At 40.3% G+C, this 12,473-nt stretch overlaps 1 protein-coding gene across 3 annotated transcripts; it reads left to right on the top strand.

Annotated features, from left to right (window-relative positions):
- Positions 1-20: 20 nt before the first annotated feature.
- LOC146548948 (uncharacterized) lies at positions 21-12,089 on the top strand. Of its 3 annotated transcripts, none has more exons than XM_085261291.1 (5): positions 21-354; positions 7,312-7,536; positions 7,619-7,813; positions 8,897-9,103; positions 10,759-12,089. In XM_085261291.1, exons 2-5 carry the CDS (start codon positions 7,333-7,335, stop codon positions 11,854-11,856), a joined length of 1,704 nt encoding a protein of 567 aa, XP_085117417.1. In that variant the 5' UTR covers positions 21-354; positions 7,312-7,332; the 3' UTR covers positions 11,857-12,089. The 3 variants fall into 3 exon arrangements, with proteins under 3 accessions (XP_085117417.1, XP_085117415.1, XP_085117416.1); XM_085261289.1 differs by having other exon boundaries at positions 7,330-7,536; XM_085261290.1 differs by having other exon boundaries at positions 7,333-7,536.
- The last annotated feature ends 384 nt before the right edge of the window (positions 12,090-12,473 follow it).

Here is a 12,473-nt window from a genome sequence, read left to right on the forward strand (position 1 = left end):
CCATTAATTTTTTTAAAACTCGCTGATCAGAAATCAGCCTACGTGCTCTGGTTTTACGGCTGACCGCGAGGCGAAGTCGCTTGCGAAAACAGACTCAAAGTCAGCTTAGCGGCGAAATACGGGGCGGTTTGTGTTTGTTGTCACGAGGTATGCTTTCTACACCCCCCTCCGAAAAAAATAAAGGGGCCGAAAAGTAAACAGAAACCGAGGCAGAGGCTGGTGTCGTCTGGAGGAATGAACAGACAGCGCTCCCGTTCGGCTAGCATCTCCTCATTTAACAGTCGCTTCGTTTAAAGAAACTCCGATTTGCTTTCTGGAGAGCCCGCAAGGCATTCAAGGAGAGGAGAGGCGAAGGTGAGCAGGCGACAAAGTTTGACAATAACTGAGGGGGTTTTGTTTGTTTGGCTGCCACTGGAGAGACGACACGAAAAGCGAGCTGTTAGTGAGTGGCTAACGTTAGCTAGCTGGACTGGAATGAAAAGAGGACAAAAACGTGTGTTATAGCCAGCTTATAATTACCTTTACTAGTTTATTATAGGCTCCACTACTGTTGAAACACACGAAACGGTAAGCTTTTTTTAATATCCGCTTTTCAAGTTCAAATGTTAGCCAGTCTAACTTTTCAGCGTGGATATAATTAGTCTGTTTATATCACATCAGTTAGTGGATTACATTAATATAACATGTTACTAAAGTGAGCTAGCATTATATAATTTCGTCCCATAGGTCCTCTTAACCTTAGTTGGTGTTATACCACTATTTACAAACACTGATTTTTTAAATTGTCTTTGTCAGTTTGATTTGCGCCTACCATGGATCTTATTTTTTGTTGGCCACTAGAAGCATGTTTAATCTACATATTTATTGTGCTAATTGACCAGTTTTCATCCTTTATTTTGTCGTCATTATCTTGAGAGACAGTACTATGCAAAAGTCTTGAGCCACCCGTTATTTCTTTATAGGATCCAAGCTTTCTTGTCATTTATATTAAAGTGATCTTGAGCAATAGTACTCCAGGCTTTCTGAAATGCTCTTTAAAATATTTCTTTGGATGTTGTCTTCTGTTTTTTCACTCACTTTGTATCTGAATGCTCTGAAGTCAGAGCATGTTCCAGTCCACAAAAACTTTTTTTGTAACAAAATATCGATTTCTGCTGTCCCTGTATGGATACATTATTAGCAAACAAAATATCACGATACTACACAGTATCGATTTTTTTCCCCCACCCCTACTGTATAGACAAGGTATTACAAGTAAAAATAGGTGAGGTGTGATAAAGAAGTGATATTTGTTGGCTCTTGGTAGGAATGGTTATGAGGTCCATCATGGTGGAGTGAAAAAGCAGCTGTGGCTGTCCAGCACAAGATGGAGAGGGTGTGAAGGATTGGCCAATACTGACCATAACTGGGACAGTATCCTCCTTTCTGAAACCTCTGTCAGAGACTACACCCACAACATTACTGGCTTCAGTTTATTGAGTCTGTTGTTATCTGCTACTCTCTGTCTGCCGACAAACTTTTTTGCGGGTGTTTGTTAAGCCACTCAAGACTGACCTATGACTCATTCGAGCATTTAAAAAAGGCTCCTAACTTAAGGGATGAACCATTGTTGTCTCTACACATAACAGACAACTTAACAAAGAACCAATTTAAAATTTCATCTTGAGGCAGTTTGTTACCGGTGCCTGTTGCTTTAACACATAATTTATTCCTGTTTCTTTTTAGCCGAATCTATGAAAAGTACCAAAAATAACACTTTCAGAGATATGAAATTTTATTTTTGTATGAACTAGGTGATTCCTAACAAGTTACTAGCTGAAGACTTGGTATAGCTTGACTTGGTGTGCAGTGTGTCCTTAAAAATTGATTAAGCTAGACACAGAGGTCCAAAGAAGAAAAAAACGATCTACAGCTGTTGGACAGTATCTGAAAGTCCGACAAAGACCTGACAGAGGACCCGAGAGATGCATTTGCCCCCCCCCCCCCCCCCCCCCCCCAGTTGATTCATCTACTGTTCAGAAATTATATCAGTGGAAAAGTGGCTGTCAAAGAGCCATTAGTAAGCATGAAGTATTCCTGAAGACTACTTAAATAAATTACAAGAAAACCTGCTTAAGAGAGTTCAGCCTGATCTTACCAAATGTTGACTTTAAAGCTTGTTAGAATGTACAAGCTCTGTTTTTCCCTTTTTTATTGCTTTTCCATGGAAGTTTGCATACATTTTAATAAATCGCTGCACCCATTTCCCATTTTCCTAGTAAAATATAAAGAAATCAGGGGAGACTCAAGACTGTTAGCTCAGTCTTACAGAAAAGGAGTTTACTCACATTAGTTAGATTTTGTGAAGATAAGAAGGTATTAATCAGACAATTATTTGCCAAATTAATGGTTTTAATGGTCATGTGGCATTTTAATTTCTTTCTCTCACACCAATAATCACAGATCTAAACATGAAACAGTTACCCAACAAAAGAAAGAATATGGGCCAGTAAGTATCAGAACTTTTTTTTTCCACCTTAAAAATCTAAAACCCTAAGATGTATAGAAAAAATACTGGCTGGTCAGTATTGCAGAATGTTTGGCCTTTTGTTAGGCAAAAAACAATCAATGAAACTGATTATTTTGATAACAGATTAGTAATTAATCCTAGTGTCAGTTGAGCAGATGATTAACAGTCATCACTTTGATCTCTTCGTTTCATTTCCCCTTTAAAGATTTGTTATTCAAACAAACCATCAGCTGATTCCTGTTCTGCAGCGCTTTGTTCTTTTTAGGAAGCTTCCTTTATTAGGCAATAGGCAGTATTGCATTGTCCTTGTTTGATCTCATTATCTGTAACACATTCCACATTTGTTACACACTTTGAGACCAGAAGGTGTGTGTGATTTTTATGAAATGTGCAGCTGAAGGAGGTGCTTTTTGTCACTGTCAGTCCTCTATAAACAAAATATTTACAGAAAAAGCCAGTCTATATTTTATTTAGAAAAAAAATAATAGATAAAATACTCCTATAATTGGACCACATTTCAGCTATCCAATAATAAAGCCAGCAATATAAAAGAGCGTCTTTAATGAGTGTGTCTTTGAAGTCAGAGAAAAGTTTCAGGGAACAGGCACATTTTAAAAAATCATAGACTTTACCTGATTACTTAAAAGTATTGAACTATATCTAGTTAGGGTTATCCAGTTAGGTTGAAAGAGCGGGCAATGTGTCTGTCAGGAAGTTATCATAAAAAGCAGCTGGGCTGAGGCCAGATCAGAGGTGCAGAAGATGATAACCCCGAAGGGCAGATCAGCCAGGTTTAGGGTTATTACTGGCAGGTTTCTGGACATTTTGATCACACCTCAGGTGTTGAGTAGATCTCAGTAGCTCTTTGTACTCTTTGGGTTGTTTCTCATTAGGGCTGCCACAAACGATTATTTTGATAGTCGACTAGTCACCGATTATTTATGCAATTAGTCGACTAATCAGATCATCATCCACTGGACGTAAAACGTACAGCTTATTGCACCAGCAGCATCTGCTCTTATATAACTATCATTAGCTTACAGCTTTAAGTGTTTAAGGTGCTAACTAAAAATAAAGACAAGATGATAGTTTATTCAATTTTAATGAAATTTGCAGATTGTTTCGGTGAAGTTTAATAAACTCCTTGCTATCTAAAATATAACAGGACAACGGAGTATATTCTCCAGCATCTCACACTTTTGATAATCAGCTGTCTGCTTGACGTTTATTCAGCTGTGTAAAAACTATAACTTTAATCTCAGACAAACCGATTTACTCAGGAACAAATAAAATACAAAAAAAAAAAAAAGCCAAACAACAACATTTTTAATTTATCTAAGTGACTCATATATATTTAACCTGAGTAGCGAAAGACGGCGGTGGGTTAGAAAACAATTTGCCGGGAGTCCGGTGTTCTCACCGCGCTAGTGACCTAGCCCCCGGCTCGCTATCGAGCTGGTGGGTAACAGACGTCTCCGAAAACGTCGGAGCGCTTTTGAAAATATGTGGTGTCCTGATAAACTGAGCCGATATTTGAGGTTTACACAGCTACATTCTCGCCTGAAAATATGTTAAACGTTTATTTTGTGACCCAGAAAGAATAATAAGAGTAACTAGTGATGGCCCGCTTGAAGCTGACGCTCCGGAGCGTGTGTCGAAAAAAACAACACACTGGTTCAGAAGCACTGTGTCGAGGCTTGCTTCGTTTGGCAAAAGTCACGTGACCAGTGACGTCCGAAGCTTCATTACGCACGTAACTGCTTCGGTACCTGATTCAAACAGATATAAGGAAGTGAATCATCCACGGGATTCGTGGAGTGTGTTGATGGTGACAGATAGCGACGAGGTGATCATTCCACTGACAGATATGGAGCCAGCGAGGAAGAGAGGACGTTCTGGCGTGTGGGAATATTTTGAGTTGATTTTGCTCAATTCATTTTATCTGCCGAAGTGAAAAACTTGAAATGTCCAAAATCATGTTTTCATAATGTAAATATCATTACAGCATATGACTTTAGGAACACTTCCATGTGAATTAAAGCTGATGAAGACTACAAAAATGTATTTGACACTATACGTACATGACATTGCTACACAGTTTAGAAAATCATTTTGTTTATTGTTTTTAGGTGATAGTCTGCAGGACCCAGGAATACCTGCATATCTACCAACTTGCAGTGTAGTTCCTGCACTCCACAGCCTCTTCTGTTCCATGCAAGTGGATTTTCTCCAGGGCAGGAGAAACTATTTCTAAGAAAAGAAACAGACTCAGCCAGCGCACAGTAACACTAATCCTCTTGTTAACTGTAAATAACAAAAGGGCTACCTTACATTGATCATGTTTTTACTTTGCAAGTTCTTGATTAGGGGTGGGTTTTGATTATTGCCTTTCTGATTACAATCCATGCTAAATTGAATAAAGTGATATTGATTCATTAAAATCCCGTGTCGATTTGTAAATTAACGTTATTATGCCTGAAACGCCAGCATCTCAGGTTAAACCTCACAACATGTCGTCAAACACCATGCAGCTAAAACAGTAACTGGGAGCAGGTTTACGGATTCTGCATACAAACGTGAACACAGAGCGCGGACCCGACGCGTCAGAGTCAGATTTTGATGTGTCGGCGGGTCCGCGCTGTGTTTGCCTCTTTTTTTTCCCGCTGGCTTCTGCAGCTGCAGGTTTCATAACTCTCTGTTTACATCTCTAATTAAGTCTCACATGTGTCAGCTTTCTTTTAATAGATACGAAATTATGGATATATACTGTTAAATGATCAGACTTGTAATATTTCTGACTGAGGCAAAACTTTCCAGATTCCAATCAAATTGAATCGGATCCTGTATCGAATCAAAATGATTCTACAAATCAGTGACGATGCAGCCGTACTCAGCTTCCTAAGCATTTTCCCTTTCCAGTTCACAATCAATCCCACCCCTAGGTCAAAAATATGTATAGGACAATTGGCCTAATCTAATATTTTGTATGAACCTGTCCAGCTGTCCAGTGATTAAACGACAAGTAGATGGAGGCAGGACTTCACAGCAGGGGCATACTCCATAATGTGCTGTGCATTATCATATGTATATTATATGTATTGCTCACTTATTGTATTTACCAACATCAAGGAGTTATGAGCAAAGAAAGGCCACCATAGTGCATGTTTAAATAGGGAAAGTTTATTGATCAAAATGTATTACGCAAATACGCATTACATTTTTTTCAGCCCCCCAATCGAGAAAACAAAACCAATTACATGTTCAAAGCAACGGAACGGTGGCCCAATATCAGAGAGAACTCCACTCTTGAGTGAGCAGTGATAATTGAGCAGTCCGTTTTATTTTGCAGATTCAAGCTGCTCTTCAAAATTTTCACCACCAGATGTCACCGGAGAGGACTGTGTTGAAAAGCTTCGAGTAATGAACCGTTTTTCAATACAAGCTTCAGTGCTTCGGAAAGCTTCATTTGGCCATCACTAAGAGTAACATTAAAACTAACTAGCTGCCGCCATTGTTGGAAACTAAGCTGGGCGCGCTATGATTTCTGGGACAAAGCTGCTTCTTCTTCTTCTTCTTCTTCGGGGTTTAACGGCAGCTGGCATCCTTGTACATGCAGTGCTGCCATCTTCTGTTTCAGTCCGTTATTACACTCTTAAATCCTGCTACTTATTCCTGCGTCTTTTGTGATCTTACAAAGCTTCAAACGACAATCAGTCGTCGACGATTTTGATAGTCGACGTAATCGTGACTAGTCGACAAATCGTGGCAGCCCTATTTCTCATGGATCTGAAGTTTTCTTGAGTTTGTTGAGACTCATACATATTGTTGGGGCTGTGCGATATGACCAAAATCTCATATCCCGATATAAAAAATCTATCGTCCGATAACGATATAAATCACAAAAATTTTACATTTTCTGTAAATTCTGTGAATCTCGGGTAGCTGAAGTGTTTCCAGCTGGGCGTCGTGTATCTAGAGTCGAGTGTTTTACCAATGCATTAAACTACACATTTTTAGACATAGGTTGTAACGGCCGCCGTTTTCTTTGAGTATTTATTACACGGCGTGCTGCAGGGAAAAGCCTGTTCTAACGTTTGAGTCTAAGGTTTATTTTTTAGCACCTGACGGCTCTTTTTTTACTTCTCATCGGTAAATACTCTGCATACTCTTTCACGTGATTCAGTTTATTTTGAAAAGTCTCAACAGGATCTTGAGCTTTATTGTGAAAGGTTTATGTAGAAAATAAACAAGCGGACACGTGATGGTTTTACCGTCGTTGTTGCTAACGACAACGCATAAAAACAGGCACTTGTCGTCCATAGTGTGATTATATTACATATAAGAGAAAGAGAGAACTTTAGGAAATTAATATAGCCACTACAGTGACCATCGAAACGATGAAAAAATATTGCCGTAAACAGTTTATTTTGCAACAGCACAAAACAAACGATAGCGTAAAATGAAACGATCGACGTTTTTATATCGTCATCCGATATATATCGTTATATCGAACAGCCCTACCCTCTTGTCTTGGTCTTGTCTTGGTCTATCTATTCATCCATCCATCCCAGCACAAGCTGATTTCCAATCCTCTGCTGGGATTTCGGTTTCCAAATCTTTGCTCCCAGCATTGACCTTGTAGTGTGGACACTTGAGTATAAACAGAATACAAACCTGTGATATGATATCCTTTCTTAAACCCTCATCACATTACACTGTGTGAGTCTAATAACTGATTTGTGTTGTTAATCTTTTATGAAAGGCTCACCTGTACGTATTTAACGAAGTGAAATCACCTACAGATTCTTGTTTCTCCTCAGAAGATGGAGTTGGTGTTTTTCCGGCTCCCGGGACATGGGAACATGACCCTGAAGCACATGAATTCACTGAGATCCCGCCAGCATTTCTGCGACATCACCATCGTGGCCAGTAACAACCAGACGTTCAGGGGACATAAGGTGGTGCTGGCTGCCTGCTCACCCTTCCTGAGAGATCAATTCCTCCTCAACCCATCGTCCAGGCTTCAGGTAGGCCCCCATCAGCACATGTGAGATTATGGCTCCTATTCAGATTAAATGAAGCTGTTCTGTGTTCATGATTTTTCTCCAGGTGTCGATGCTGTACAGCTCCACAGTGGTGTGTGATCTGCTTCAGTCTTGCTACACTGGAATCCTGCAGTTCAACCCAGAGGAGATCGTAAACTACCTGACGGCTGCCAGCTACCTTCAGATGGAGCACATCGTAGAGCGCTGCAGAGGAGCTCTGGAGAAATATGTCCAGCTGAAGAACCCCAGTCAATCTAAGGTCAGTCAGTAGACATTAATTATATTTCTTCCTGCTTTCTTACCTGGAGTTTAATTATTAATATTTATTTAGTAATTTAGCACGTAAAGCAGTCCAACTATAATTTTTTTTATTTTCTGATTACAGGTTTTTCAACTGGAAATCTTGCACCTTTTTCACCCTAAGCTGTGTGCACATTCTCAGAACTTGCAAAACTTGATAAAGTTTTAGTAGATTTTCTGTAATCCTGTTTGTATGTACTCGGTTCAGTTTATTTATCTCAGTTTTTTGGCAGTCTAGCATCCACAGTTTTCAAGATATAATTTTCAAATTTTGTGAGATGGTAGATACCAATAACAGCTCGAGCTGTTTAATTTAGGTGAAAATCAAGTTCAGCTGTTATAGCTGCCTACCAATATCAAGGTCAAGGTCACACCAAATGTGAAAATCAGTAAAAACGTTATACTACCCACAATTTTGAGTACCTTGATTGGGTTAACATTTAACTTTGAGTGTCATTGTAAGCACCCAAGGTTAAATTCCAAGCAACTATATTGAGTAGTATATCACGTGAACGGGCACAGAGAGAGCTGTACAACACACTTTTTATTTTTTCAACACAACGCCCTATGTCAACACAGTGATGCCATACATTTTCGCCAGATCACACACTGCTTATCTTAAAGGGGACATGAAACGTTACACATATAAAGGCTAATTTACAGGCGCTGGTCTCAAAATGCGACATAGATGTAAAACTGTCCGTGAAGCTGGGTTTACGAAAGAAGTGCTTAAAATTTTAAAACCACGTTTAGCGCCATCGTCTGTCAGTATGAAACATGACGTCATGTGACAGAATCGTTAACTTAGAGGAAAATAAGGACACTAAAACTAAAAATCAGTTTAAGGGGATCCCATTAGTGCTGCTCCTGTTGGCAACAGTGAATTTTACATCAAGAAACTGATTTGACAATGACACAAAAAATATAAATGTCCTATAGGATATATATAACCTACTGTAGGATATAAAATATGCTACAGGAAATTTCCATATTAACAATGCTGACATCAGCGTAAAACATCCAAATTTTATCCTTTTTCTAGACGCCCACAGAGGAAACTGAAACCAGGCCAGTGATCGTCAGCGGCAGTGTCCATTCAGTCGCATCACCTCCACCTAGGCAGCCTTCCCCTGTGCACTCCCACAGCCCTGTAGTGCGCTCGGTGGAGGAGAGCAACGGCGAATTGTCTGCTCAGGGAAGCAGTCAGCTGCATGATGACAGTGCTGCACTGGATGAGGGCTTCATTAAGGTATTTCTTTTTCTAATAACATTTTAGATCACTTGTACTTGTGCATAGGATGTTGTCATGATGTCTGGTAAAATAATTTAGACTAACCGACTTTTCTGTGAGTAAGGAAAAAGATTAATTTTAAGGATAATTTAAAGTCGATCATAACAAAATTTCGAACATTATTACTCAGTAAAGAGGATATAAGCAGCCCATTACTTTTACATTTTTCATTCTTTTTAATTTATTTATTTTTCAGGTGAATTTGGTTTCAGTTCACTTCCCGGTTAGGTTTGTGCATTTCAGTTTAGTTTTTATTGCTTTCAGTGTTTCTTTTTAGGGAATTTGAATTGTCATATAGGGGCCTTTTGTGGACAGGAAGTCAGACAGAGAAACTGCATAGAGAACACAGTCAATTTTCAAAATAAGACGCCTTGCCGGCTAAGTGAATGCTGTCGGCGACAGAGCTGACTTGCACTCGGAATGTTACTGTCATGTACCAAAGCCTCTGGGCTGGTTTACACATTTCCTGTATATTTTTTTTACTTTAGTTCATTTTTGTACAAAGTAAAATAAAGTGTAGTTTATTTGTAATTCAAATAATTTAGTTCTTATTCTAGCATTGGTTAACAGATTAAAGATCATACTGTCAATTATCCCGACTGTAGCATTTTCTGAAATATAATTTGGCTTACAAACACTATATATATTTGAATGCTGTTCTTTTTCAGTTAAGTTTTGCTCTGTTTCTGGTGTGCGTACTGATTTATGGTGGAGACATGGGGAGATGTCTCCTCAGAGGGGATGCAGTATCAGAAGAAATGTCTCTGTGAGGAGGGGTATAGGAAATTAGATTGGAATAGGATGGCAGTCCATTTTTTTTTACTCAAAATAGAATAAAAATTATATTTGTGGTCATTTCTGTATCCTAAAGAACATGTTGTAGTTTCTGATTTTTCAGTTGTACAAATGATCCTTTGGTTGAACTTTCTTATCCTGTTGGTTCTGCACAGTCCTGCCAAAATCTGCCATAACTCACCCCGACGTATCGCTCTGTAAGGAGACGAAAAGGTTCTTCTTTCACGTGTTTAGTGTTTAGTTTGTCACTTTTATGGTTTAGGGTCAGAGGTCGGGTTTAGGCCAAGCATGGGGAATGTTAGCCTGTGAGATGGAGCTGTTTTGGCCTCTGGTATCTGCTACACTGTTACCCCCCTGATTAATCACTCACGGTGCAGCCTGGAAACATTCAGTGAACTTCAGTCCTAACAGCTTCCCTTAAAGCTACTTGGAGCCATGTGGTCCAATTAAGGAGATGAAGGTTGCAGAGGTGTCCATCCTAATGAATAGAGCTGGAAAAGACCTTAAGGATAATGACAAAAAAAAAATCCTCACAATTTACCGAAGCCTTTGCTCATGTGTCCTATTTTTCTAAAGTGGTATTTAATTTATTCAAGCAAAGAATACGCTTTTGAAAGAACAAGAAAAATCCTGAAAAAAATCATCATTAAGCGTACTGGGCAGGTCGTCAGATCTCACCTTTATGGGAGTAGTGTTAAAAGTGGTTTGGAGTAAGCAGTCTGAAGCACACATGGGTATTTTGATGGATATTCTGGTAGTTTCTGGGCATCATTAGTTGTAGCCTTAGACACCTCACCAAGTCTGCACTTCTCTTACAGGTCCATGCATCAGATGAGGATGAAGAGGCCAGACAGGAGAACTACAATATGTTAAGAGTGTATATTTCTGAAAATGAGCACACTGACAGAGACAGGGAGGAGGAAAAAGGAGCTCCCTCTGAGGTACCTCAAGGCGCCAACTTCTCAGAGACAGAAGAAGTTGTGATTGGAGAAAGTGGCGAGTATGACTTGAATCCAGCAGGTCTCAGTTCTGGAGAGTTTTCAGCAGAAAGTCTCCGCGCTCTAAGTCGAAGAATCTCTGAGACTAATATTGGCCATAGCAGAGGAAGGGGAAGGGGGAGGGGTTTAAAAAGAAAAAGGTGGGTGTCATCTCAGGAGAAAAGACCTATAGGCATCACCCAACACCAGGATCTCTGGTATCTTACATCTGCTGGAGGTGGCTTTGGCCTGGACTACAGCCAAGAAGGACTGAGGGCATCAAGAAATATTGTCACGGTTGAGATCCCAGAGTTGGACTTCAGCATGGGCAGCACACAGGGGGAAAAGGTTTCACCGATACCCGCTAACAGTCTTAACCAGTTCTCCCTGGAAGAGTCTGCTTGTGGTGCTGGTGAAGGGAGTTCAGGGTTGACGACTGTTGGAACAAACGAAGGCAGCGATGAGTCTGTTGCCGTGGTGGGGTCTACTTCCAGCGTAGCTGGCCCTGTAATCTGCGAGCACTGCAACATGACTTTCCCTTCAGCCCATTCCCTCGCAATCCACTCCCGCTCCACTCACCTGCTCTATGCCTGCCCCTGCTGCGGGAAGCACTTCCACCACTCTACGAACCTCACCCGGCACATGGCCGTGCACAGAGGGGCCGGCAAAACGCACCAGTGCCCCCTGTGCTACAAGACGTTCACCCAAAAATCCACTCTGATAGACCACATGAACCTCCACAGTGGCGAGCGGCCTCATCGCTGCGCTTACTGCCACGCCCACTTTGCCCACAAGCCTGCCTTACGTCGGCACCTGAAGGAGCAGCACGGCAAAACCACGGGGCAGAACTCCCTACATGAGCAGGAGGAGAGGGAGAGAGCAAGAGGAGCAGCTGGGAGAATACGAGAGGAGGAGCAAGAATGTCTGGTTACTGAGTAATAAGTCTTGTTACAGACTTCAGGCTTGACGGCTTGTTGCAGTTACATTTGGTCTTCATGTGATCAGTGTCAACACAATGTGGAAATTAAGTGTGTGCTAAAAAATAAATGCCTTTACATTCTGGCTGCCAAATAAAAGACTTTTCACATATAGCTTTTTTTTTTTTTTTTTTTTAGTAAAAAGGAAGAAAAAAATGTTACTTGACATTATAGTAAAACACTGGTATAAAAATATCTGATGGCTCTGTTTAGTTTGTGACAATGAGTCTGCATGAACAATACCAGGACCCCGAAGCCAAAGCAGAGGAAATTTTAACAGTCCATATTTTTTATTATTCACACTTGTGCTTTTCCTACTGTGTAAAGTGTTCGTTTTAACATTGTTTTTGACTCAGAACTGCAGTCTTCAACTTGAATATGTTGTACGTGGAGTCAGCGCAGTGACTGACTGCAAGTCAAAGAGTCTGTGAATGAGTAAATAAAACAGCTAGAGAGAAACTTCTCTGTTTCGAGTTACTGTTAATCCACTAAAGCCCCACCAACACCTTTTTGCAAGGAGTAGCAAATCAGAAGAAAGTCAATTTGAAGGACAGGAGCTAAACTGGCTTATTGTAGAGC

This window comes from Mchenga conophoros, linkage group LG22, assembly GCF_057382185.1.
Source record: "Mchenga conophoros isolate Kocher_MC1m ecotype Shallow Benthic linkage group LG22, M_conophoros_male_GT1.1, whole genome shotgun sequence".
NCBI lineage: Eukaryota > Metazoa > Chordata > Actinopteri > Cichliformes > Cichlidae > Mchenga > Mchenga conophoros.